Source organism: Martes martes (genome assembly GCF_963455335.1).
Source record: "Martes martes genome assembly, chromosome: 1".
Classification (NCBI taxonomy): domain Eukaryota; kingdom Metazoa; phylum Chordata; class Mammalia; order Carnivora; family Mustelidae; genus Martes; species Martes martes.
Genome location: NC_137888.1, coordinates 205,078,787 through 205,106,786, shown reverse-complemented (window position 1 = coordinate 205,106,786; position 28,000 = coordinate 205,078,787). Strand labels below are relative to the sequence as shown.

The following is a 28,000-nucleotide window of genomic DNA, read 5'->3' as shown; positions in this document are numbered from 1 at the left end:
CTATAAGTGGGATGGGAAGAGCTTTATTAGGCCCGGCTTCCAGCTTTGGCCACGCGGGTCCTGCCCGCCTGGGGCCCGGGTTACGGTGCGCCCCCACCACCCTCCTCGTCGTCGTCGGCCTCCACGTCGAGTCCCGGGATACCGCGGATCTGGCGCTGAAGCGCCCCGCCCAGCAGGGGCACGGCCTCCTCCACCTCCTCTGGGGGCGGCGGTGGCGGTGGTGGGGACGCGGCCTCGGGGGCTGGCTCCGGGGGCACAGGGGGCTGCGCCGGCGCGCCATCTGCACCCTCGGCGCCCCCTGCCGCTTCGACCAGCGCTCCCTCGTCCAGGGCGCCGCCCTCGGCCTCCTCCTGTTCCTTCTCCTCCTCGGGGCTATCAGTGAACGGGTTTTCACCCTGTGGGGAAGGAGGCCAACACTGAAGCGAGGGAAGGACCTGCGGGGGTCGGGTGCCAGGGGCCTGCGCGCCTCACCTTCAGGTAGCGTTCCAGCTTCTTGCTGATGATTTTGTTGTTGAGGATGCTGCGGGCCACCATGAGCGAGGACTTCTTGGACTGCTCCATCATGAGCTGCAGGCAAGGCAGGTAGGGCTGGAGAGGCTGCTCTGGGCGCCAGAAAGCCCCCCTCCCCCACCCCACCCGATCTGCGGAGTCCTCCCAAACCCGCCTGCCCCCAGCTCAGCACAGCCAAGCACTCTAACCACATGGTGAAATCAGTGTACAAGTGTACCTTGGGTACAAGCGTAGGGCCACTCTACAAGCACGGAGCCAAGACCTGATCTGATCTTTGCTCGAATGCTCCATTCTTCCACACCATACGTACTGTATGTAATTGATTAAAGACATGTCTTTACGGCTGTACAGCAGAAATCTGATGTGCTTACATAAAAACTACAAACAGTGAACAAATTAGGAAACTTACTAAAAGCCAGAGGTGCAACCCATAACAACAAGCCAACTGCCCATATGTAAGGAACTTTTTAAGATTAACAGGGAGGATATAAGAACAGGAATACAAATGTCAAACAGTACATTTAAATGATATACCTCCTTTTAGCCCACTGAAGAGACACCCTTCTACCCTGAGGGTGACAGGGTCAACTGTTTACTTACTTTCTGGAGAGCAGTTTGATAAAATGTATCAAAAGCAAAAGTTTGTCTCAAAAATTTGTCTCAGTAATTCTTTACAAGACTCTATCCTAGGGGCGCCTGGGTGGCTCAGTGGGTTAAAGCCTCTGCCTTTGGCTCAGGTCATGATCCCAGGGTTCTGGGATCGAGCCCCACATCGGGCTCTCTGCTCGGCAGGGAGCCTGCTTCCCTTCCTCTCTCTCTGCCTGTCTCTCTGCCTACTTGTGATCTCTGTCAAATAAATAAAAAATCTTAAAAAAAAAATACTTCTTTAAAAAAAAAAAAGACTCTATCCTAAGTTTAAGACTTGGAAACATTCATGCACATAGTTGCAGTAGTGAAAAACTGGAAAGCACCTAAAAGTTCTGTGAAGTAGTTAAAACATTCTAAAGAATCCCATGCAGTCCTTAAGACAGGGCTCATCTCTGGGGCCTCTGGATAGCTAAACTGGTTAACGACTGACTACAGCTCAAGTCATGAGCCCACGGTCCTAGGATCAAGACCCACATGGGGTTTCGCACTCAGCAGAGAGTCTCCCTCTGCCCCTCCCCACTGCTTTTGTGCCCTCTCTTCCTCAAATAAATAATAAAATTAAATTAAAAAAAAAAAAGGGCTCATCTCATGTGTGGTGAGAAAGGTCTGTGATGGGCTAGTGTGCATAGCATGCCAGGGCCTTTTTGTCTGGAAGGATTTATACCAAAATGCTAAATGGTTTCCTCAGTAGTGTAAGTACAGGCAAATCTCACTTTCATCATCATGAAGATAATGTATGTGTAAAACCATAAGCTGAAAGAAGACAAAAGCTATTTCTGTTGGCATGGGGAGCCCATCCCCAGGAACTCTCCTGCTGCACCCCAGCCAACTCTACATCATCCTCTCACTTGCTGTTTCTATTTCCTTTTCCCACCTTCACCTTTTTTTCTTTATTCGTTTTCTCTACTATTTGGGGAAAATATGGATAGTCCTCATGCACGCTCAAAATGAAACAAGTTAAAGATGCACAATTAGGATGCGAGGTCAGACCATTTCCTCTGCAACTCCTTACTTGCCAACAAATGATCCTCCTCCCTGTAGGCACAGAGATGTACACACAGCTCCCAAGGGAAGCCCATTTACATGGTGTCCAGATTTTGCTACAAGAACCAAACACCACCAGAATAAACTTAAATACTTCCATATTGGTGCTACCCAACAGGTTCCCCAAAGTGTGCTGCCTCAGTCCTCTGCAAAAAGTATTAAGCTATAGTAAGTTGGGCTTCCTCCACCTGTACTAAAACAATATACTTATCCCTTTGTCTCCCAAGCAGCATCAGATGTTAGCACTGTTGGATACTTTTGTGGTTGAAGGAAAGAAAAAAGGATGAGGCCTCTGGTATTTTCCTGTCCACCAGTGAATGTGAGTGATCTGACAGACACATGGGGCCCCTTGCCCAGCATTCTAGAAGGTCATCTTCTCCACGACCTCTGGGTTTCCTGGCTCAGGAAGGCTTTGTGTAACCTCCAGGTAAGGTTCTAAATTTTGCTCTTTTATTTTTCACATTATTTCTGGAATTTAATATATGGTAGTAGGTTAGGGGTCCAGCTTTTTTCCCCAGAAACTAATGAGATAAACAATTGTTTCTCCATTAAGTTGACATACAGGTCTGTAATAATCTCCTCTCCACAAATCTTAAATCCAGAGGAAGAATTTTCTCCTAAGCTCCATTGTGTGTGTGTGTGTGTGTGTGTGTGTGTGTGTGTGTGTGTGTGAGAGAGAGAGAGAGATTTATGATTTTATTTACTTATTGGTCAGAGAGAGAGCAGCACAAGCAGGAGGAGCGGTAGGCAGAGGAAGAAGCATCCTCCCTGCTGAGCAAGGAGCCTGATGTGGGACTCTATCCCAAGATCTTGGGATTATGACCTGAGCCGAAGGCAGACGCTTAACCAACTGAGCCACTCAGGCATCCCTCCATTGTGTTTTTATACCATCTTTATTTATCCCACTTCTATAAGTCATTTGAGGCATTACTGATGGTTCAACTACAAGTCACTCTCCCAGGTCCCACTAGGGATATTAGTGATCATTACCATGTAGCTGTTTGGAAATCCAAAAACTAATTTGAAAATATCTGGCCCTTGAGTTTCAGAGAAGGAACATGTACTGACTTTGACAATTACTAAGTTCCAAAACATACTGGCATCTTTTATTAGACTCTATTCTGGTTCCACCACTTTATTACTATGCCAATATCACATTTTAATTGTAGTGGCTTTAAAAAAGTTGTATTTGCTGGGGCACCTGAGTGGCTCAGTGGGTTAAGCCTCTGCCTTCAGCTCGGGTCATGATCTCAGGGTCCTGGGATCAAGCCCTGCATCAGGCTCTCTGCTCAACAGGGAGCCTGCTTCCCCCCTCTTTCTGCCTGCCTCTCTGCCTACTTGTGATCTCTCTCTCTCTGTCAAATAAATAAAAAAATAAAATCTTTAAAAAAAGAAAGTTATATTTGCTAAACCAACTCCCTAAACTCAATTACCACCCTTTCTATAATTTTCTTGACTATTGTTAGACTTAATTCTACAACATAAACTTTAAAACAATTTCATCGAGTCCCCCTCCCCAGAGTATGACTGGAATCCCGTGAACTGTACACATTAATGGGGGGAGATGTACATGTTTGTTTTGTTCTATTGTTAAGTCTCTTATGAAGAACGCCATATATTCCTCTATTCAGTTGAATTCTTATTTCTTATCCTTGGCATTTAAGATCCCATATCTATCTTCTTAAACCTATATTCCTAGTTGAGTTATATACTTTGGGGTTACTGTGAATAGATTTCTCACCCCCCCCTTTTTAAAAAGATTTTTCTTTATTTATCTGACAGAGATCACAAGCAGGCAGAGAGGCAGGCAGAGAGAGAGGGGGAAGCAGGCTCCCCGCCGTGCAGAGAGCCCCATGCAGGACTGGATCCCAGGACCCCGAGATCATGACCCAAGCCGAAGGCAGAGGCTCAACCCACTGAGCCACCCAGGCACCCCAGCTTTTTCCCCATTTTCATTTCTAACTGGGTATTACCAGAATGGAGAAACGCTATTTCTTTCTGGATATTATCTTGAATTCCATCCCTTTATCACATTCTGTTAATTCTAAGACCATTCTGTTGGAATATAAGATAAGATATTGGAATATAATATAAGAATATAATCACATTATTTGCATATAAAGTTTTCATTTCCAGCATTTCACACTGATACTGTTGCTAATTTGTTACTGAACCATCCTTGCATTCCAGAAACATACTTAATTACAGTGTAGTACATGGGGCGCCTGGGTGGCTCAGTCGTCAGGCATCTGCCTTTGGCTCAGGTCATCATCCCAGGGGTCCTGGGATTGATTGGGCTCCCCACTTGGCAGGAAGGAAGCCTGCTTCTTCCTCCCCAACTCCCCCTGCCTGTGTTCCTTCTCTCACTGTGTCTCTCTCTGTCAAATAAATAAAGCCTTAAAAAAAAAAAAAAGTAGGGGGCGCCTGGGTGGCTCAGTGGCTTGGGGCCTCTGCCTTTGGCTCGGGTCGTGATCTCAGGGTCCTGGGATCGAGCCCCACGTCGGGCTCTCTGCTTGGCGGGGAGCCTGCTTCCCCTCCTCTCTCTCTGCCTGCCTCTCTGCCTCCTTGTGATCTCTGTCTGTAAAATAGATAAATAAAATCTTAAAAAAAAAATGTAGTATACACTTGAATCTCTACTATATTGGTAATTACTAATATTATACTCAGCACTTTATTCTTCAACCTACACTTTCATCTTGGCATTATCCTTATCAGATTTTTGGAATTAAGGTTTAAAAATCTTCCTAAAAATGTATCAGAAGATACACTTCCAGCTTGACAACTTGATAAGCTATGTGAACCTACTCCATAGTAAAACTGATGAAGACTATAAAACAACACAACCCTTTAAAGTCAAGGGAAAAGGTCCTAAGGACATACAGCAAATGAAGAAATATTGAGTAAGGAAAAGTTACCAAGCTCAGGCTTTACCTAGAGACAGGCCTTAAAACAGTGAGCTCCCAATTCTCTTTCCAAAGGAACTTACCTTTTTTTTTTTTTTTTTTAAAGATTTTATTTGACAGAGAGACACAGCAAGAGAGGGAACACAAGCAGGGGAAGTGGGAGAGGGAGAAGCAGGCATCCTGCTGAGCAGGGAGCCCAACGCGGGGCTCTATCCCAGGACCCTGGGATCATGACCCGAGCAGAAGGCAGAAGCTTAACAACTGAGCCACCCAGGCTCCCCCCAAAGGAACTTACTTTATTCATAAGTGTGTTAGGAAGTTTAAGACAGAGGGCTCTCTCAAAACAGTGGAGGGTGTGGGGAAAAGCAATTCAAAGGAGACCAGTAGATTGGATACTAATATAAGCTAAGTCATCAGCTGCCCCCCATTACCACAGAGAACCAACAAAACAGCTAAGAAGAGCCTACAGGGCTCAGAACTCTCAAACAATGACCTCAAAAATAATCAGTATAAAAGAGCCTGGATTTATTTAATTGACTCAGAACAATTTAATGGCTCAAGGCACTGCTGAAAACAACACAGCAATCTGCCAACAATTTTTGTAGTTTGTAATAGTTAAGTTTAGTCTGGGAAAGAAAAAAGAGAACCCCGTCAGTCAAAACCACTGTTATTCCAGGATGGCTGTTATTCCAGGAAGCTGTGTCCCATGGCTTCCTCCTCCAAGGCACCTTACCAAAGGCTTCACGTTGTGGAGATGAGAGAGACTTCAACAAATAATTTGATTAGACAAATAAATAAGCAAATACAGGAACAAGACTAGGGTTGGGGTGGGAATAAGGAAAAGGCATGATGACAAGGTCTCATCAAATACAGAGTATCAGTAAAGAGACAAATTATAGAAAAGAAACATAAATCTTGGAGCTGCAAAGTACAATAACTGAAATGATTAATTCACTAGATGGGCTTAATGGTAGATTTGAACTGGTGGAAGAATTAGAAAATCTATAGATTGGTAGAGAAAGGATCTGAGAAACAGAGAACAAAGAAAAAAAAATATTGTCAGACAACCTTGGGACACCAGTAGATGACCTGACATATACATAATGGAAATACCAGCAGAAGAGGAACAAGAAGCCAAAAAAAATTTATGAAGAAAAAATGCGGGGGTGCGTGGGTGACTCAGTCGTTAAGTGTCTGCCTTCAGCTCAGGTCATGATCCCAGGGTCCTGGGATCGAGCCCCACATTGGGCTCCCTGCTCAGTGGAAAGCCTGCTTTTCCCTCTTCCACTCTCCCTGCTTGTGTTCTCTCTCTCGCTGTATCTCTCTGTCAAATAAATAAAATCTTTAAAAAAAAAAAAGAAAGAAAGAAAAAGAAAAAATGCATGCAAACTTGGTAAATCTGGTGAAAAACTAGACATCCAAGAAGCTCAACAAACTCCAAGTAGAATAAATACAAAGAGATCCACAAAAAGACTCATAATAAAAGTGCTGAAAGCTGAAGACAAGGAAAAGTGTTGAAAGCAAAAGAAAAATGAATCATCACTTAAGGGAATCCCAATAAGGTTAAAGGTTGGCTTCTCATGAGAAACAAGGCTAGAAAGCAGCAAAAGAACGTATTTAAAATGTTCTAAGAGGGGCGCCTGGGTGGCTCAGTGGGTTAAAGCCTCTTCCTTCGGCTCATGTCATGATCCCAGGGTCCTGGGATCGAGCCCCGCATCGGGCTCTCTGCTCCGTGGAGAGCCTGCCTTCGCTCTCTCTGCCTGCCTCTCTGCCTACTTGTGATCTCTGTCTGTCAAATAAATAAATAAAATCTTTAAAAAAATAATAATAAAATGTTCCAAGAAAAAAGTGTGAAACGAGACTCCTATGCCTAGCCAAGCTATCTTTCAAAAAATGAAGGTGAAATAAACATTCCACAATCAAGAATACCTGACTCTGCTGCCATTAGACCTTGTAAGAAATACTAAAGGAAGTTCTCCATGCTGAAAGCAAGTGACCCCAGACAATAATGCGAATCCATGTGAAAGACCAACAAAAACAGACACTATAAACCTGTGAGTCTTTGCCTGTCTTCTCAACTGACTGAAAACTAGTTGTACAAAGCAACACACACACACACACATACTTGTATTGTTTGGTCTATTAGCATATAGAAACATGTTTGCCGATAACGGCACAAAGAAGGAGGGGGGACTAAAGCTGTATTGGACTAATAAGGAAATGACTACAGATGGTACTTAAATCCACAGGAAAAACTCAGATGGAGAGAACCAAAAGTGAGAAATAAGAAGGCTAATATAACAAAAACTAGAAATACATAGAATATGTATAAAAATATATATAAAATATATAAAAATATAAAATATATAAAAACTAGAAATATACATAATATAAATATATATGTAATTGCTTCCCTTTCGTCTGTCAGCTTCCTTAAAAAACATAAAATTACATAAAGTAGTCATGATACTGTATTACACTATTGCCTTTGTGTTATTAGGATTATAACACATGCAGATAAAATACCATGTCCAACAGTAACACAACAACCGCCTATATAGAGAGAGCTATACATGAGTAATTCAGTTCCACTGAAATTAAGATATTCTATCTGAAAAAGATTCTGAGAAGTTAGTATGTATAAGGTCCTGCCTAGAGAAACCACTCAGAAAAGACGCCCCCCCCAAAAATGTAGCACACACAAACAAATCATTAAGGAAATCAAAATGTTACACTAAAAAATTAAAACAAAAAACCAAAAACCAGTAAAGGGGGAACAGAACAAGAGATGTAAATCTGATAATCTCAGTAATAACATTAAATGTGAATGGATTAAGCAAACTAATCAAAAGATAGTCAGACTGGATTAAAAAAAAGATGGCGTCAAAAGATCCAAATTAAAAGAGCTAAAGCTTATGAGAAACACAAGGCTAAATCTTTGCGACCCTGGATTTAACAATGGACTCTTGGCCACGACACCCCAAGCACAAGCCAACAAAATAAACTGGTCTTTATCAAAATGGAACTTTTGTGCTGCAGGCACATCGAGAAGGTGACAAATCAACCCACAAACTGGGAGAAAATGTTTGTAAACTGTAGGTCTGATAAAGGATTTGCATCTAGAATATATAAAGAACTCTTTTTCTAAAGATCTCATTTATTTATTTGTTTTAGAAATAGCAGGAATGTCAGTGGGGAGAGGGGGAGAGGAAGAAAATCTCAAGCCAACTCGAACTGAGGGCAGAGCCCAACATGGGGCTTGATCTCATGGCTCTGAGATCATGACCTGCTCTGAAACCAGACCAGGAGTCGGACACTTAACCAACTGAGCTATCCAGGCACCCCTAGAATATATTAAAAACTCTGTAACTCAAGAAGACCATACAACTAAGAAACAAACACAAGATCTGAATAGACATTCTCCAACTCCAAGGACACAGACAAATGGCTAACAAACCCATTAAAAGATGCTCAACATCACTGTCATTAGGGAAATCCAAATAAAAAATACGGGTTCCTGGGTGGCTCAGTTGGTTGAGCATCTGCCTTCAGCTTGTGTCGTGATCCCAGCGTCCTGGGATCAAGCCCCACATCCGGCTTCCCGCTCTATAGGAAGTCTGCTTCTCTCTCTCCCCCTCTGCTCCTCCCTATCACTCATTCTCTCTCTCTCTCTCTCTACGATCTTTAAATAAATAAATAAGCAAATAAACAGTAGACAGCACTTCACACCCACTTAGGAAGGCTATAGAATCAGAAAGTCATATATCAGTGCTAGAGAAGTGTGGAGAAACCAGAACCCGCACACTATTGCTGATGGGAATATAAAACATGATGGGATATAAAATGGTGCAGCCACTCTGGAAAACATCCAGCTGTTCCTGAAGAAGTTAAACAGAGTTACTACTGGATTCATACATACATACATACCCAAGAGAAATAAAAACATATGCCCACACAAAAACTTGTACACACATGTTCAAATGCTTGTAATAGCGTTATAGTGAAAAGGTGGAAACAGCCCAAGTGCCCAAATTAATGAACTGGTAGGCCAAATATGGTATATCCATGCAAGAGAATAGGATTAGGCCATAAGGAATGACATTCGGACACATGCTACCTGGATATACCCTGAAAACATGTTGAATGGAAGAAGCTGATCACAGAAGACCACATATTACATGACTCCATTTATGTGAAATGCCCAGAATAAGCAAATATACAGAGACAGAGTAGTTTAGTGGTTGTCTAAGGCTGGGGAAACATGGTGAGGGCGTTAGGGAGTGAGAGCGAAAGGACAGGAGTTTCTTTCTGAAGTGATAAAAATGTTCTATAATTGACTGTGCTGATGGCTGCACAACTGTAATATACTAAAAACTACTGCACTGTATAGCTTAAATGGGTGAACTGTATGCTAGATGAATTATATCTCAATAAAGCTGTGACCCAAAATAATAATAATTAGAAGTTTTTCATTCATTTCTACAGTCTGGAATCTCTAAAAATACAGTATTTAAATTGTACTCAAATCTCTGTAACTCGACAACCTCTGGTGCTTTCTAAGTTATCTTCTGTCTTTCCTCACCCTTCTGTACCCCTCTATTAGCAGCTATGGCTTTTTTGTTTTTTCCCCCAAACTTCTAGGATCAATTTGAGTTTATGTTTTACTGGCTATCCCTCATTTCACCTAGATTTTCCACATTTTAATATCATGCACTGCGGTCTGCTCTCTTCTTACCGCCTTATCAGATCCTAGTTCCAGAACCTGGTGTTGGCAAGATCCACACAAGATCTCCTCCACCACCTACCCCCATCCCATTGTTGGGGATCAGTGCATCAAGAAAGACCAGAGATGAATCTGATGGCTGTGGAAAAAGGCTGAGCAGTGCTATTTCATATGCTCCCCCTGGCCGCCATCATCTAAACATAAATCCCCTCCGCCTCCTCCAGGGTGGTGGCAGTCAAGCCTCCGGGGACCCCGACCTGGTCCTGGTCCTGCGTTCTCTCCCTACTGCATAGCACCCCTGCCCCGCTGCCCCCCTCCCCCGACCCCAAGCGGACCTCTGACAGCCACTTTCAGCCCAGCAGGTCACTCCCTCAATCAAAAAACACCTCCTCTGGCTTGTGTGCTAGGCATTGAGGATACATTGGAAAAAAGACTGAATTTGTTCACCTTCTTGCCAGACTTAATCCTTTCCCGTACCATATCCCTAACCCCTTATCTTAGCAGCAGCTCTGTCTACCTAGTTACCCAAGCCAGAAGCTCGAGACATCCCAGACTCCTGGTCAATTCCTTAAATAGCCCTTCTGTCCAGCCTTTCTCATCACTCCCAAAGTGGAGGCACTCCTGTAGCTTGGTGGTTCCTCGTGTGCCCCCGACATCTCCCTCCACACCAGGTGCTGCAGCAACTGTAATACTGTTAGTGCCCGACTTAAAAATTGCCTACAGGAGAGAGCCCAGCCCCTCAGCTCAGCCCTCATGAACCCCTCCGCCAGCAAGGTGCACACTGTACACTTCCTCTTGGGTTTCTGAACCTATTCTGGCTGGTGGCCCCTATGCACATGGAGGTCCCCATATCCCACAGCCTTAAGGGTCCAGCTCTAATGCCACTTGGCAGTGTCCCCATTTCCCTCCCTTCTCCCTGTAGCTGCACTGATTGTACTACCAGAAATGTCTCCATCTTCCTGCCCCGCCACATCTCCTGCAGTGTCTCATGGGCAATCAGAGGTTATAACCCCAGCACCGCCCCCCAAGTCAACGCACAGGATGGCGGAAGGGCACTGGTGGCCACTCACCCTGCGGTTGCGATTGTGATCCATGGTCTTGAGGTGCTTCTGAATGATTCCAAACTGCATGGGAATGAAGAGGTCACAGGCTGCACAGTGCGCTGCCTCTACTTTCTTCACAAAATGCTCCATGGCAATTTCTGCAGGGGGGAGAAGGAGGGTCACCACTGGTTCCAGGTGCCCAAGACATACCCAGCAGTTTAGGGAAAACACCAGACCAGCTCCTCACCTCACCCTGCCATTTCTACATGGGCCTGAGGCTGTTCTCACTGACCCTTTCTGGGGGAACAGAGGGGTATCTTGACCCCACTCTGAGAACCAGAGAAGGGCAGGCTGAGTCTTTGCCTGGTTGGAGTGGGATGGAACCTCCTCACCTTGGGTAAGATCCTGGTCTCTGTAGATCTGCTGAATCAGACCATCAAGGTCCTCCACGGTTTTCCGGAGTTCCTCTGTCTTCTTGGTTTTATTGGCAACATACTCCTGCCAAAGATACCGAGGAGATACCAAGGTTTGTGCAGGCTGCTCTGTGTTCCAAGAGGTCTAAGATGCTGTTGCTCCAAGGCTCACCTGCAGAAAGTCAGCTGTCTGCTTGGGGAGCTTGGTGCCTACGTATTTAAAGTGCTCCTTGTGGAACTTGCTATCGAGGTGGCTAGCCATCTCCTCCTCGTAGAAGGTCCGGTATTTGCAAAGAGAACACACAAACTGGATCCTGCCACAGGAAAGAAACAAGGGGCTGAGGCCTCAAGGGTCCCAGGGAGCAGTGCTGCCGCCTCACCCAACCCAGCTGCGAGCCCTGAAACAGGCCTTGCTCACGGGCCTCTGACGTGTGGTCCCAGCAGGGGGACAAGCTGGGACCAGTAGGGTCGGGAGTAGAAAGGGACAGAAAGTCTGCAGACTGCAGTTACTGCAACGTGGGGGGCAGGGGTGGAGCTCTTCCTTCCCAGACAGGAGGCTGAAACCCGAGGCAGCAGCTGCTGCAACAGGCCAGGAGTCGCTGGAAGGCTGCCGGTGGGCCTCTCTACCAAGGCTGGGCACGAGCGTGTGCACTTGGCCCAGCTGGGGACCGGAAGGAATGATGCCCTGGCGTGAGCCAGGTGGCCCTGAGGTGCAGAGTGGAGTACACAGTCCCGAGGCAGGGCCCGAAAAGGTGCTGCATCTTCCTTCTGGGTCTGGGGGACTGAAAGGCCCAGCCCATCCTCTGCTCAGAATGCTTGGGGGTGGTGTCGGGAGGGATGGGAGGCAAGCAGGCCTGGGCTCCTGCTGCCTCATCTTCCTCTTCCAAGAAGAGACCAGTCTGAGCTGGAAGGAGGAGGCCCGCCTGGCCTGCCAGAGGGCAGCCTGGAGTCACCTGAGCGAGGTGCTCTGTCTGGGCCTGGTGTCCACAGCAGAAGCCCGGGGTCTGGGGCCTGGGCTGGAGCAGGCCGCCGTGGCAAGGGGCGGAGGAGGCCAGCCGCCACCGAGGCCTCGGGGCGGGTCCCTACCTCTGCCGGACGTCCTTATCTGGGCCACGGGGTCAGCTTTGTCTGGAGAGCCCAGGGGCCGGGCGCCGGCGAGGCTGAGGAAGGTCCAGCAAGAGCAAGAGTCTGAGGCGGAGGAGGAGGAGGCAAGCGCCAGTGCGGGAGCCCTGAGGGCAGACAGACCCGACCAAGGGGCGTGAAGGCCTCAGCCGCAAACAGGCCCGGCCTGACAGGGCCGGCGGGCAGGGCAGAGGGCAGGCCCGCGGCTGCCACAGCCCACAGGTGCTGCCATCTCTCCTGGGCGCGGCGGCGGCCTCTTGGCAGCTAGCTGGGGTGGCACAGGCGCCTTGGACCTCGAGTCTCTGATGAGCTGGCCCCCTCCCGCAGGGGCATCGGGCCCCCAGTGCACCTCGGGGCTCGTGCGCCGAGTGACCTAGCGCTGGAGCTTCTGGGCAACGGTGCCGAGCAGTGTCGGGTCTCAGGTCAAAGACGCCAGCGGTCGCCAGGCGGCCGCAGTGGGGCAGGGAACGAGTCAGGCCTTGGGAGCTGGGCCTGGCGGGAAGCAGGGTCCATGCACGGCCGAGCAGGTGGCAACTCCCGAGGGAGGCCTGAGGGCGGCGAGGCGGCAGAGCTATGGCCCTGCTCTCCAGGCGGCAGCCCCGGAGCGAGGCAGAGGCAAAGGACTGGAGGGAAGCCGGTTACCTTTCCACCATGCGGTCTCGCTGCCGCTTTTTCTGCTTGTCCTGGCTCTTCTTGCCTGCCTGCAACTTGCGCTTGATCTGCCCACTATCATCCTGGGTACTCAGGGCCCCTGTGGGAAGAGCAGCACAGTCACCGGCTTGGTTCCACTGGGTCAGGGCAGGCCCTGGGGCCTCCGGCTGGATCACCCGCCTTCTACTCCAGATAGTCCATTCTGAGAGCAGCCGTTCGAACAAGGTCTCCGGCCACGAGCAGGGCTGGGCACGGAACCGTTTTGGGCCTAGGTCCTGAAGAGAGGAGGACACAGGCTGACCCCACTGCTCTCCAGAACACCCATACTCTGCAGAGGGCCACAGGGAGGCTGGAAGGCAAACAGAAGCCGTCTCGGTGAGGACACTGGCACAAGTTCAGAAGGGCCAGGTAGCGGGATGCAGGGAGGCCTTGGCTGAGGCCTAAGTGCAGCCCCCAGAGGTAAAGACCCGAAAGCTCATAGGACTCAGCCCACCCCCCAACGGCGCACCGCGGCAACAGTGGGCTGAGGCTGGATTTACTGTTAGGTACCTGCTGGCGCTCATCACTCAGGTAGGGGGACACGGACTCCCAACAGGGGCTGGAGAGGCGCTAAGGGAGAGGACACGCAAACCAGAGCCGTAAAAACTGCACCGAGGGTCCCAGCTCAGACACCAGCCACTGAGGACTTGGAACTGTCACTACTGAAGGACCGAGGGCAGGAAGTATGCCTGTGGTTCCCCCCAACTCTTTTGCTTGCTGCCCCTACAGGAAGGTAAAACCAAGGCCGACCACATTTCCGTCACAGCCCTGCCCTCAGCTGGATCCCTCCAACTATAAGCGCCTGGAACAGTCTCCCCGGCACCCAGGCCACTCACAAGACTCACCCTTTTCTGCATCCTCTTTGCCTTCTTCTTTTCCCTCTTCATCTTCTCCTTCCTAGGACACAGTTTCAAAAACCCCACGTTAAAGCACATACAGTTGTTTATAATGGCTCTGAATGACAAGGCATGAAATGCCAGGCACTAGGCCAAAAGCCTCACAACCCTGCAGCAGCCCTTGCACAAGGGGGCTCATTTTACCATTTTCTGATAAAGAAGCCCGGCCTCCGGCTGGATGGCCTGCCTGCCGCTGCTTCTCTTCCCACCAGACCTCCACCTCCCTTGTGCTGTTCACACATGCATGACCACGTGTGAGAGCCCTGCTCTGTGGCACAGGCTCAGCTAGCCCGCTCCGCACAGGCCCCACCTGCTGACAGTGCACAGAGCGCAGCCACTTACTGCTCTGGAGCCCTTCTCCACAGCCTCGGCGCCTTCAGTGCCCTCTGCGGCCTCCCCCTCAGTGCCCTCATCTGAAAAGCACGAAGAGACAAGCTCAGCTCAGGAGCCCCACAGGATAGAGGGCAGGGAGTGGCAACCCAGTGCCCAGCTCACCATTGTCTGAATCACTGTTGTCTGAGCAGTCCGTCCGGGTGGCTTTGCTGTCTGGCTCATCGGGACTGCCGCACTGCTTTCTCTTCTTCTTCTTGGTCTGTTGGAAAGCGGGAGCTGGGTCAGGGCAAGCGGCTCCACGCTCCTTGCTCCTTGCTCCACCCAGGCAGGGGCCAGGAGGGATGGCCTCCTCCACTCACCCGGAAGTCGGCTGTGGTCCAGGTCTTCCAGGTCCGCCTCATCTGCTTCATGCCATTGCCAAAACCGAAGCCAAAGCGGGAGCCACCTGGGAAGGCGCCCCCGCCACGCATGCCCTGGAACATGCTGTACTCGGGGATGATGTTCTGAGAGAAGAGGGAGGGCAGCCGGGAGGCACCAGGCATGCACTGGCCCCGGGCCCCCATGGGGTCTTCCCACATGCGCCCATAGCCCGAGGCCATCGGCCGGCCACTCCTGGAGTCCCGGGCCCAGCCCTGAGCCCGTGGGCCAAAGGTGTCGCCGCCACGCATGCGGAACTGGTCGCGGTAGGCATCGTATTGGCCCTCGTAGGCCATTTCCATCTCGGGGTCAAGTTCGCCATAGTCGTAGCCTGACCGGTATAGGTCGCGCTCGCTCAGAATGGCCCTCGAGTCACAGGCCTCATAGGAATCATATCTGCAGAAGCAGGTGGCAAGCATCAGGGAGGCCCTCAGGTCCCATTACCCTTGGGTGCAGCCTACTGTTCCTGTCTTTCCCCAGAGCTCCCTGTCCTGGGGACAGGAAGTCCTACTCCAGCACCTGTGGCACCCTGTCAGAGAGGCTCAATGTTCAGGACTGCCTCTGCACCAGCTAGGGGACCCAAAGACAAACCGACAATGGGATGGAGTACATCTCAGACAGGGGCAGAAACACCCTGCAGCCCTTAGCCCTTAGCCCTTTGGAAGCATGGACGTATCTGTGGTAGCCACAGTGCCCAAGGCTCTACTCGGGGGTGGAGCCAAGCACCCCAGTGTCCCGTGGTATGTGGTAGTTAAGCACACAAATGCTTGTCCAACAGGACCGATGATGCCCACGAGAAACCCTGTGCTGGTCTCATCCCTGTTGGCTAAGCGAACTTCTAATCCTCCAAAGGCTCTCACCACCCAAAAGGAGAAGGGAGACAAGTGGAGAGTGTTTCCCAGGAAAGTCACTGTGATTTTGCCCAGGGACTAGAGAAAGAGCTCTATCACATCAACCTTGTGGGATCGAACCCTCCACAGCAACTGGAAAGGCAGGCCAAGCCTCCCAGGAGAAAGAGAGCGCCACAGAAAGCTCTTTTTTTTTTTTTAAATTTTTATTAACATATAATATATTATTTGCCCCAGGGGTACAGGTCTGTGAATCATCAGGCTTACACATTTCACAGCACTCACCATAGCACATATCCTCCCCAATGTACAGAAAACTCTTCTAACCGTGGATACAGCCCACATACCCCGTCCCTAACCCCACACATCTCACAGGCACAGAGGCCCCTCCTGGCAAAACTGGGCAGCCATGAAGTGCCAGCAGCTGTGGGAGAAGTAGCCAGCACTACCCAGTTGTCACCCCTCCCTCACCCCTACTCCCCAGTTCTAGGCTATAGCAAGAAGGTACACAGGTAGCAGGCACCAGAAGCGACAGGGTCCACACAGCCACTGAGCCAAAAGCCAAGCCCCTTCTGCCTAAAGCAGCCTCAGCTCCAAGTGCAGCGGCTGCCCAGCATGAGGGTATGGGGTCTGTCTGGGGACCCCTCACCCTTTTTGCCTGCTACAGAGCCAATGCGTGCAAGTCCCTTTGGCAGCCTCTGCCCTCAGCGGCCCTGGGGCCTCACCTGAACCCACCAGTGCCCGGTCCGACCCCTCCTTACTCTCTGCTCTCCTCCCGTCTGTCAGCTGGAGCCATTAGGATCCTCCACGCCATCGTGTGCGCTCCTCACTGAAGCCTCTCACTAGGGCACAAGGACTTCTGAGCCGGCACCAGTTCAGATAGTGACAGACAAATGCGTGCAGCATGATGCTGCAGAATAGGGCACAGCTAGGAGGCAGGCCCAGTTCCACCACCTAGTCCTGGGTGCCTTCAGGCAAGGAGTGTGACCTCTTGCACTTCAAGAATGAGGACGACAACAGTTCCTCACAAAGGCACTTTTGAGGCCCAACAGGCACACCTCTGTCAGGCTCAGAAGAGTGGCCCGGAAGTGTCCATATCGGCTCTCTTACGTGGGGACGGCCAGCTTGCTGTGGTCAGCCCCAAAGACTCAATGCCCTGCTTCAAGCCCAACCCAATGTGTCCTGCGCTGACTCCATGTGGGATACAAAGTCTCATGAGATCTCCAAACGCCTGTCTCCACAGGGAGGGGCCCCTTCACACTCTGGTCCTGAGAAGAGCCATTCAGAGGATACAGCGAAGTTGGCCCAGCTGAGGGTTGTTCCTCCCCTTACAAGCTGGGGGAGACTGGCCACCAGGCAAGAGCAAAGGGCAGGGAGGGGCCCCAGGCCAGAGAAGGGAAGCACAGCAGACACTGAGCAGTCTCCGGCAGCCCCAACAGCAAAGCAAGGAGAGAGAAAGCTGACACAGAAGGCGGGTCACAGAGGGAGGTGCCCGCAGACAGCAGGCACCCGGCAGAGCCTCAGCCCCTGGGCGGACACCTACTCACCTTTCTCCACCTGAGCCGTACACGCCTCCTTGCATCATGTCTGTCTCCAGGTGTGGCACCATATCTAGGCGCTGGTTAATTCTGGACAAAACGGAATCGGCACTGGCGCTACCCGCAGTACTAGGGTTTGCATTTGTGTCAGAGCTAGGCATTTCCCAAGAGTTTGAAGAGGCCATACCATACCCATAGTTGGTGGTGTTATCCTGGCCATAGCCGTAGCCATAGCCATAGTTCTCGTAGCCTGCAAGGAGGAAGACAGAGACGGACGGACAGAGATGGCAGAGATAGGGAGAGGACAGGCAGACAGAGAGACAGACAGAGAGACAAGGACATCTTCTGTCACAGAGACAAGCTGGGGACCCTAGCCACCTGAGGCTGGGTGGGCCTAGCCATTCCGCTGGGTGGGTCCCAACCCAGGACCTCCTGTGAAAGAGCAGCTGGACCAGGGGCCCCCAAAAGCACCTCCCAATACACTCTGGGCAAGCTGGGCAGTGGCAGAAACACACAACCAGTTCAATCCCAAGGGAGAGGAGAGCACTCATGGGAATACTTGCCTCTGTTTGTCCCAGAGTTCCAAGTTCCATACCCTACAAAAAGGAAAAGTGCAATTACATCTACAGTTGATTATAATACAACAAGAGCTTAAACGAAGACAATGATTCCCAGTGCCAGCCTGGTGACAGAAGACTGAACCTCCCCCGAGAAGCCCTGAGCTTAAGAGCACTCCATAAATGAACCAGGTCACCCCATGCGCTGGTGCCAGAACTTCTGTGGCTCTGGCCGTCTGCTACTTAAGGGGCCTCCCCTTGCCAACACTGCCAGCTGAGGAATTTGGCTCTCATACTGGTCCCTTGAGGAGCCAGAATTAGACTACTCCCACTTCCTGCTAAGCACCAATCAGAGGAAGAGGAGAACGGTTTCTGGTGCCTCACACAGACTATGCTGTACAAGAAGTTCAGCACAGAGCCCACAACCACTGTGAAAATCATGTCACTCAAATCACCCAAAAAAAGCCATCTGGAACAGAGAAACTGACTATCCTGGTCCCCCAAGTAGATGCCTCAATAGGGAGGACAACCAAGTACTTGAATCTTGTGTGTGCTATGCAGAAACCTATTGGCAGAGGTAAGGACAACACAATTCCCAGCTTGAGAAATGCTACTGAGAGAACAATCTGGATTATAAACTAAATATACGCTGGATTTTATCACAGCACACGAGAAAAATTCATCCCTTCAGAATATAAAGCCAGTGAGAACTGACAAAATGCAAAGTCAAGTGGGAATTCCAAGTCAAGCAAACATGGTTCCTGCCCAGGGGAGTCCACCAGAACTTTCCCAGTGTCTCTGGTGAGACTCCAGAGTTGTCTCCTACTCCCTATTATCTCTACCCTATAGACAGACAAGACATGCTTATCCCAGGGCAGGGACCAAAGCTCAGTGAGACGGCAGTGTGATGAATGACAGAGTCCAGTCACAGGACTGACAGCAAGAGTGTATAAACTTGAAAAGATGGACAGGGCAGGCCAAGATAGGTCCTACAGTTTCCTCCTCAATCCAGTGCATAAACAGAATGGGGAGGTATCAGAAACCAGCAAAGAACCCTAGACGACTGTTACGCTTAATGCACCTTGGGCTCCAGAGAGCTCACAAAGCAAAAATCCTCTTGGTTGGGGAAATCAAAGCAGAGGCTTCTCATTCATTCCTTTATTCAACAATCATCCTGAGCACACAACAGCAGAGGCTGGCAGTGCTGGGCACTGATCAGGCCCAGAGCACTGTCTGTTAAAGGAGACACTTCTAATTAGAAAGCAGCAAGGGACAGCCGGCAGCAGGAAATCATGTTAAGAGATGAGTGGCAAAGGAGTAGTTCTGACAGGCAAGAAGAGAGGCTGCCAGAGGCAACCAAGGAATAATATATACTTAGCCCCAGCAACTAACAAGAGCCTGGTCCCGTGGCTGTTTGCACCAGGAACAGTGGACATTAGCTATTCAAAAGGAGACAGGACTGGGAAGCAAAGGCAGACCCACCGGGGCTCCGCTTATGAGGCTTGCGTATGGTTCTCCAGGGATTTAGCTGCTGAAAATCTGCCAGAACAGAGCAAGGAAGCTGTACAAGGAAATGAAGCAGGAATGGATGCTAAACTCTGTAAACACAAGGACAAGTGGATAGGTAGGTGATAGCCCTTTGACAGACAGGACTTGGAAAGCACTCTGCATGTGCTTGTTGTTATGCCCAGAGCAACTCAGACTCCCTGAAGGGGGCTTCCCAGCCAGGTCCCTTCAAGGGGAAACCTTTATCTACACTTTGAGCCTGGGGAGTCCCTAAGACCTGCCCCTTCCAAAAGCTCACTTCTACCTCCAGAGGGGGGTGAGACTAGTGTTGACGCAGGAAAGTTTAGGGATATAATTTTTTTTTTTAAGATTTTATTTATTTATTTGACACAGAAAGAGAAACAAGCAGAGGGAGCAGGAGAGGGAGAAGCAGGGAGCCCAATGCAGGGCTTGATCCCGCTACCCTGGGATCATGACCTGAGCTAAAGGCGGACAACCAACTAAGCCACCCAGGCGCCCCGGGATGAAAATCTTTTTAATAAGAGAAAAACAAACAGAAGAAGAGAAAAGTAGATGGTGACAGTAAGCAAAACTTATAGAACAAAAATACAGAATAACTTAAATGGTCAACTTCAAGGAAGTTACAGCCTACCTTCTCAGTGACATACCTCATAGAGGCATCAAAAAAGAATCCATTCAGCCTTATCGGATGCAAGGAAACGCTTCTAACAGTAAGCAAATAAAACAGGATACACAAAATTCTATCCTCCTATATTCAACTCCTTAGAATAGGAATGCTGACAGAAGTATTACTATGGCGGGATTGCAGTTGACTGTTTTCCAAAATGTTATTTAAATATTGTTATACTGCTCTTACAATTTAAGCCAGAATATAGAACTGTCTTTATTCTTTCACGATTGACTACGTAAAAAAAAATCTGTATGAGTTACAAAAATAAGTGAGGTTGGCAACGTTTATTACAAGGTCAATATAGAAAAAGCAACCCAATTTCTACAAATTAACAATAAACAACTGAAAACTGAAGTCTTTAAAAAATATCATTTACCTTGGCACTAAAAATAGACTTATATGTTAATGTTAATGTTAATGTTAATTCTCCCAAACGAATCTATAGATTTGAGGCCATCGGACTCAAAATCTCAGCAGGAATTCTTACAGAAATTGACAAACTGATTCTGAAATTTATAGGCAAAAAGAAAAGAACTGAAATATACAAGTCAATTCTGGAAAAAGAATAAATCTGGAGGACTTGAATTAACTGATTTAATGACTCATTATATAGTAATCAAGACGGACTGGTACTGGAGGAAATTCAGATACGCAGATGACCAGAACAGAATTAGAGTCCAGAAACAGACCGACACATATAGGTTCAATAGATTTTCAACAAAGTTAAAAAAGAACCTTGACCTATACTGTATGCCTTGTAGAAATACTAACTAAAAATAGATCACAGAACAGATGGAAAACATAAAACTAGAAAGTACCTAAAAGAAAACTCAGAAGACAATCTTGGGCACCTCGAGTTAGGCAAAAATTCCTTCCTTCTTTCCTTCCTCCCTCCTTCCCTCCCTTTCTAAGATTTTATTTATTTGAGAGACAGACACAGAGAGAGAGAGAGAGAGAGAGAGAGAGAGAGAGCACGCACACACACAAGCAGGGGGAGCCACAAAGGGAGAGGGAGAAGCAGGCTCCCCGCTGAGCAGGGAGCCCAACATGGGGGATCGATCCCAGTACCTTGGGATCTTGCCTGAAGCCAAAGGCAGACGCTTAACCTAGTGAGCCACCCAGGCAGCCCTAGGCAAAAATTTCTTAGACACGACACCCAAATCACCATATATCAAAGAGAAGAATGATAAACAGGACTTCATCAAAATGAAAAACTTTTGTTCTTTGAAAGACACTACTGACAAGAGAATAGACAAGCCACAGACCGGAAGAAAAGATTTGCAAATGGTGTATCTGCCAAAATGCTCGTACTGAGACTATGTAAACCAGAGGGAAGAGAATTCAAATAAGCTGTGCAATCTGGGACTACTGCTTGATTAAATGGGGTGAGGCAGACAGGGCAAGACAGGGAAGCCATATATACCAAGTTTCTCCTCTTTTAGGAAATACCTGATACCTCCTTACTCAATTTCTTAACACTTTAAGTCTCCTCCTCCCTCTGGGACTAGCTGCTAATACTTGAGGGAGTTTATGTCCATTTATTCAGTGACTCTTGAGGTAGTGTCACAGTGTAGGCTCAGTCCCTCCCCAGACCCTAATAGTGCAACAATCTACCCATCTCAGCATGCAAAGCATTATCCTTATTAATTCCAAAGAGGGCTCCTCCTCACAGACATTCTGTGGTCACAGACCACAAGAGGACCAGCATTTATTGGCAGTTAGCAATTGCTAACTGGAGGGGCAGAGGGAGAGGGAGAAGCAGACTCCCCACGGAGCAGGGAGCCCGACTTGGGACTTGATCCCAGGACTCCAAGATTATGACCCGAGCCGAAGGCAGTCGCTTAACCAACTGAGCCACCCAGGCGCCCGAGTGGCTACTTCTGAATTAGAGATTTAGTGTGTCTGATCATGACTAAGAAACTGATCGATGCTTTCCTTCAATCCCGTGTGAGGAGCCCGCTGGCTTGAGATGGTCTGACTGTCTCTAAAAACCCTGCTAGATTCAGATAGGCAGCTTCTCTTACAAACACATTCCACATGCTACCCTGAAGCTAAACTGATGGCTAGGTTTCTGCTCAGACCAATCCTTTGGACATTGATTGGCAACTCTCCTTCCTAGGCCCTCAAGGGGATTTTGTGAAGCCAGACCTTTGTCACAGACCATATGCACTTCAACAACATGTTACAGGGTTAAAGGGACCAATCATTTACAGCTCCAAGAACTCCAGCCTGCTCAGTAAGCACACATCTTTCCCATTACTGCTTCTAACAGAAGCACTAGCTATTCTAAGAGCCCACCACACCGTCTACACAAGATTGCACTGGGACAAGCAAGACAGTGAGAGCAGAGTCAAAGGCAGCCTAGGAGACATGAGGTTGCTCTGCCACTAGAAGGCAAAGCTCTCACCCTTTGGTTCCCAGGGGCCCACACTTACCATAATCACAGGTGGGCTGAGCGCTCGTGTCTGAGTACGTCGACTGCAAAGTGGTTTCAGATCCCTGGACAAAGCCTAAATATAAGCATGGTGTGGTTAATTTCCCAAAACAAGCCACATGGAGGTGACCTAAGACTACCTTTCTTTTTTTTTTTTTTTTTTTTTTTTTTTTTTTTTTTATTTTTTTTTTTTTAAAGATTTTATTTCTTTATTTGACAGACATAGATCACAAGTAGGCAGAGAGGCAGGCAGAGAGAGAGAGGGGAGGAAGCAGGCTCCCTGCTGAGCAGAGAGCCCGATGCGGGGCTCGATCCCAGGACCCTGGGATCATGACCTGAGCCGAAGGCAGAGGCTTTAACCCACTGAGCCACCCAGGCGCCCCCTAAGACTACCTTTCAGTGTAGACTGGCTGACAGGCCCTCCTCTTAATGGAAAACCTCCAAAATCTCTAGCTTCTCAACACTTTAATTATACCTCCAGGACATATTAGCCAATGAAAAGACAGGCTATATTTAACTTGCTACACTAGAAGCACTGGAGAAAAATGTTCTAACAATTTAGACCAGTATTCGGTTTCGATAAATGAGTGCCCAAATTATTCAGTTAAACAAGGAAAATACTTATATCAAGTGACTGAAAGGTGAGCCGCCTCCAATTCAAACAAGGATGGGTGTTGGTTCTGAACAATGTTAAGGCAAATATTACCCCTTCCCTTCCCCCAGATCTGAAACGGAAATTGCTTTGTATTTTCTAGTTTTCCCATAAAAAATGTATATATACAATTAAATTACTTGAGGTAAGCATGTTTTTACCGAATAAATGTCATATATAGTATGCATATTATTTCCTACTTTCTCAACTATTTTTTTTAAAGATTTTATTTTTTGAGAAACAGAGAATGAGTGTATGTACAAGCAGGGGGAGAAGCAGACTCCCTACTGAGCAAGGAGCCTGACTTGGGGCTTATGGACCTGGGGATCATGACCTGAGCCGAAGGCAGACACTCATCCAACTGAGCCAGGTTTCCCTCAAACTATTTCTCAACTTAAGATGAACTAGTACTAAATAAGGAAAACTTGAACCTCTATCAGAAACTATTGTTCTTAAATGATGAATCCTGGCACTATCTTTAAAACTACATTTACAAACATTATTTTTTAAATGATTTACCCTTAGCACTGAAACTATGATGGATACCCAAGAGGCAATATTTGCCTATTCGCATCAGAGCCAATTCATGATCTAAAAATTAAAGCCAGTGCCTTTAATCCTTTAATAGCTCTTTTTTTTTTTTTTTTGAAAATCAACAAAAGCATACACCAAGTGCCTTCCCTGGAGTAGGCATTCACATGTTGACAGTCTCTCTAGCTCATCTTTTAGGACCATAGCAACAAAGAAGATCACAACAGAAGCCAACATTGAACAAGTGTTTCCCCTGCAGGGTGCTAAGAGCCTTATCTGCATTATTTTATTTCATCCTCATCACAGCCAAAAGAGGACAGGGCCAAGATCCCCTACCCTGCAGTTCCCAAGTCCAAAAAGGTCTGAAAACCAAGTGTTCTCCTCAAATGTGGTGCCAACACTCACTGTGGGACAAAACTGACCTATGAGGACAATTACAATTTTTCTTTACCTGACCTAGTACAGAAGTAATGCATTTAATTACAGGATGCTCCTCACACCCCAGTGGGGGTATTGTGGAATGTCCTCCTCTCATGCTAGAATTCCAAAATATACACAGCTCCCAGCTTTCAAGTAAAGATCAGTGGACCCACGCTTTATCTTTACTTCCCAGAAAGAGGGAATTGAGACTTGGTGCTAGGAAAGGAGAAAGGCGAAAGTATCCAGGGTAACCATTTTTACCTTCACTAATTAAGAACGGTAAATTATAATGGATTCCCTCCAGGGACCCAGGACCTTCCCAAGATGCATACATCCTAAACAATGTCCACAAGAAACAGTGAAAGCACGTTCTGGATGGTTCACTTGTGAGGAAGCCCCACAGTGTAAAAATTAGTACCCTACACCTACCTTCTCCACAATGTTTGCTTAACTAGCTTCCTGAAACCTGTTTGTTCAGCAATAAAGCCACCAATGAAATAGCTCCAGACTTCAGGTAACATGGTTTATACACACAGCAGGTGCGGCTGGAACCACCACACCCTGACAGGACTACTAACTGGAACATAGTATGAAAGCTGCAGAGCAAAGAATCTCTGTCTATTCAAGGGAGAGGGGCCCTTGGTCTTCCCTGGGAAAAAGGAAAGACAATCCACCAAGTCTTCAGAGGTCAATGGCAACCTCTGCTCTACTTCTGTCCTCCCATGTTAACATTTTATTGCCCAATACTGTCTTCAGAGTAGGGCCTTCTTGTTATGCTTCATTTACGAATAAATTCTTATCTGGCTCATAAATCCTTTTCTTCTTGGTTTGATTTACCTTGAACAGCTCTGGGTGAAAAAATAAGTGTTTGGCCCTAGAAAGCTAATGGTCAGACATGGATTTATGATAATTATGCATCATAACCCCTCTCTCCCTCTTGGTCAGACTGTGCTATCTTCTTCACTCAAAAATACACAGAGCTTCTCCATTTTATTCTTTTCCTTCTTTTTTTTTGAAAGGGGATTCTTTGAAGAAATAACAAAGTGATATAAACTAGAGGACAACTGGAACAAGGTTAGGCTGACTCCAACCTCTACCGTCTGGGGGTAACCAGCCTCCAAGATGGCCTCTACTTATTCTTGCTTCCGCAAGCTGCTGTCCCTTCCCAAACTAATAGAGGTAGCCAGTGTAAACCAGTAAGATTGCAGAAATGACTGAGTAGGACTTTTTTTTTTAATTAAAAAAAAATTTTTTTAAAGATTTTATTTATTTGACACAGAGAGAGAGATTACAAGTAGGCAGAGAGGCAGGAGGAGAGAGAGGGGGAAGCAGGTTCCCCACTGAGCCCAGAGCCCGATTCAGGGCTCAATCCCAGGACCTGAGACCATGACCTGAGCCGAAGGCAGAGGCTTAATCCACTGAGCCACCCAGGCGCCCGAGTAGGGCTTTCAATAGTTTCTGCCTTGCTCTACTTTAGATCATTCACTCTGAGGGCAAACAGCTACCATGCTATAAGGACCCTCAAACAGGCCTGTGGGAGAGGCCCACATGGTGAGGAGCCAACGGCTAGCATCAACCCACCAGCCATGTGAGTTTGAGTCATCTTGGAGGTGGATCCTTTAGCCCCGGTCAAGCCTTCAGATGACTACAGTCCCTGAAGTCATTTTGGATGGACATCCAAAATGTAACCCCAGAGATCCCAAGCCAGAAACCCCTTGCACACTCCCAACACAAACTTGGTGAAAGCAATGTTTTTATAAAAGGTTTGGCAGTGTTTGAAGGCCTGATTTTGGATTTTTCTGTCCTATTTTTCCATTGCTCCCATCCTTCTCCCCAGTGCCAGAGATGGAGCCCCCTTTTCCAAGTACACATAAAGTAACTAGGTTCAAAAGCTGGACAAGTTATCAAAAAGATAAGTTACTTTAATCACTTCCTATGCTTGTTAATAATGGTAGCATCTACTTCAAGGCCTCCAGAACTCCTCCTTAAAGGCATATTAATTCCTTGAAATGGGACTTAAGCTGTTTTTTAACTTCAGTGGTATGCTTCTTAAAATGGAAAGACTCACATTATAAAACCACTGTTGTTTTTAGTTGATCAAGATCAAGGAAAAAGTAATCATTATCTCATTATCTTGGCTCCCTCAGTGAGCCAAGAAGTAAAGCCTACAAGATCTGGAGTTGAAATTCAGACCTAGCCATTAGAGACTTCTCCAACTCTCTCAAAGACAGTTTCCTTGTCTATAAATTCAAATGCTCCATTATTAAGCTACTCCAGAGCATCTAACCATTCATCTTCTGTTGTTGTTTTTTTTTTTTCCTCAGCAATCCTGCCCCTAAAAACCAAGACTTGGTGAAAGGATTACACCTCAATTCCAGAGATGTCAGCAACAATCCTACTGACTTTTCTCCTGAACCAGGAAAGCTACAGAAAGGCCTGGGCAAGGCTGACCAACCTTGGCACTACCGATATTCCTGGCTGGATAATTTATGGTGGTGGGAGATGCCCTGTGCATTATAGGATGTTTAGCAGCATTCCTGGCCTCTATCCACTGGATGACGACGGTAGCAACTCCACTCTCAGATGTGACAACTAGAAACATCTGCAAACAGTGCCAAATGAACTGGCGGTGGGGGCAGGAGGGCAGAACCACCCCTGGTTGAGAACCACTGTGCTAAGGGATGGTTGCTGGAAAAGCTGGGGTTCTTGCCAAGCGCCTCACCTGGGGGCCAGAGGCGGGACGCCTGGCACTACTTCTTTGCTGAGGCTAACATAAAATAGCCTATGGAACAGCCCCAGAGGCTCCAGTTCCATTGTCAGTCCCGAACATTCCAAGTAGAATGTAGGTTACCCAGCAACCATACTTGCTCGAGCCTAATACCCCCGTCAAAGGGGAAGGCCCAGTTTATGGCTCCCAGCTGAGAAGCTTCATGTGTTACTGCCAAGGCAAACCCAGGCCGCCTTTCAAACTCCTCCAGGGATAATTCACAACCGTCCAAGCATAGCCCAGGGTCCCCTCTCTGATCTCAACATCCACCCTCCCCGCTTTGCTCAAATCCCACTGGCCTCACTAGCTGATCTAAAAAGCCAGGCGGTTTCTGCTCATGGGCCTTTACGCCAGTGGCACCCGGGACCAGACACCCTTATCTGCCTCACTCCATTCAGGTCTCTGCTCAAATGTCACCTCTCTACCTTGATCCCAAACACCCCCCACCCCACCCCCGCAAATGAGCAAGCCCCTCGGCGGACTGAGCCCCGGGGAGCGAATCCTACATTCATTGGTTTTCCTGTTAAGGTCCGCCCATAAGCTGCTTGAGAATTTCCTGTCAATTTCCCAGCGCCTGTTCAGCACCTGACGCGAAGACTCTGACAGATGGTGAATGAATTAATGGAAAAGCTGGTCCTTCCTCTCAAGGCTCAGGCGCAGACCCCAGCCCATTGGTCCCAAGGTTCCCCCGCTCAACACCCCGGGACCTGGCGCCCCTCCCAGCCTGGGGCAGGCAAAGGGGCTGGGGGTGGGTAGCTGCGGCATTTTGCAGGGAAACGGCGCGGGGGAGGCTGTGGCAGTGGCGAAGGTAGCCCAGCCCGCTGCCTGATCTGAAGGGTTAAGGCCTGAGGAAGGGCGACCTGCGGTTCCGAGGTCCGAGCAGACCGGACCTAGGGCGGAGGTGGTGGGGTCAGAGAACGCACGCGCTCAGGCCGGGGCCCTCGGACACAAGCGTCAGAAACCAAGATCTCGGGCGGCCGGGAGCCGGGACGCGAGGCCCGGAGCACAAAGAAATGAGGCGCCAAGGCATGAGCTGGGCGAACCTGAGGCGACGGACCCGCGGCGCCATTTTGTGACCGCAGGGAGGGCAGCGTCCAGGCCCCGGGGGAGATGCGGGCGAGCACGGTGCGGCTCTGGCACGTCCCTGTCCCTCCCCACCCGAAGCCCGACCCCAACCCGGCGGCCCACCTGTATAGCTCATGGCAGCAGCGAACACTGCACCCGAGGACTCACGCAGCTGCCCTACACGTCCGACGCCAGGAAAGCGGCGACAATCCCCCGGGCCCCTTCTAACACAACCGAACCCCACCTCCC

General features: G+C 48.4%; 1 protein-coding gene across 2 annotated transcripts; it reads right to left on the bottom strand.

Moving 5' to 3' along the window:
* Position 1: 1 nt before the first annotated feature.
* AKAP8L (A-kinase anchoring protein 8 like) lies at positions 2–28,000 on the bottom strand. 2 transcript variants are annotated; one of them, XM_080798973.1, is made up of 15 exons: positions 27,875–27,987; positions 22,318–22,392; positions 17,692–17,724; positions 17,321–17,378; positions 17,138–17,218; positions 14,685–15,138; positions 14,488–14,584; positions 14,335–14,405; positions 13,942–13,993; positions 13,049–13,157; positions 11,457–11,598; positions 11,264–11,369; positions 10,899–11,029; positions 472–567; positions 2–395 (listed from the first exon to the last, which is right to left on the bottom strand). In XM_080798973.1, the coding sequence occupies exons 1-15, from the start codon at positions 27,885–27,887 to the stop codon at positions 81–83; spliced, it is 1,833 nt and encodes a 610-aa protein (XP_080655099.1). In that variant the 5' UTR covers positions 27,888–27,987; the 3' UTR covers positions 2–80. The 2 variants fall into 2 exon arrangements, with proteins under 2 accessions (XP_080655099.1, XP_080655098.1); XM_080798972.1 differs by having other exon boundaries at positions 17,138–17,378; positions 27,875–28,000.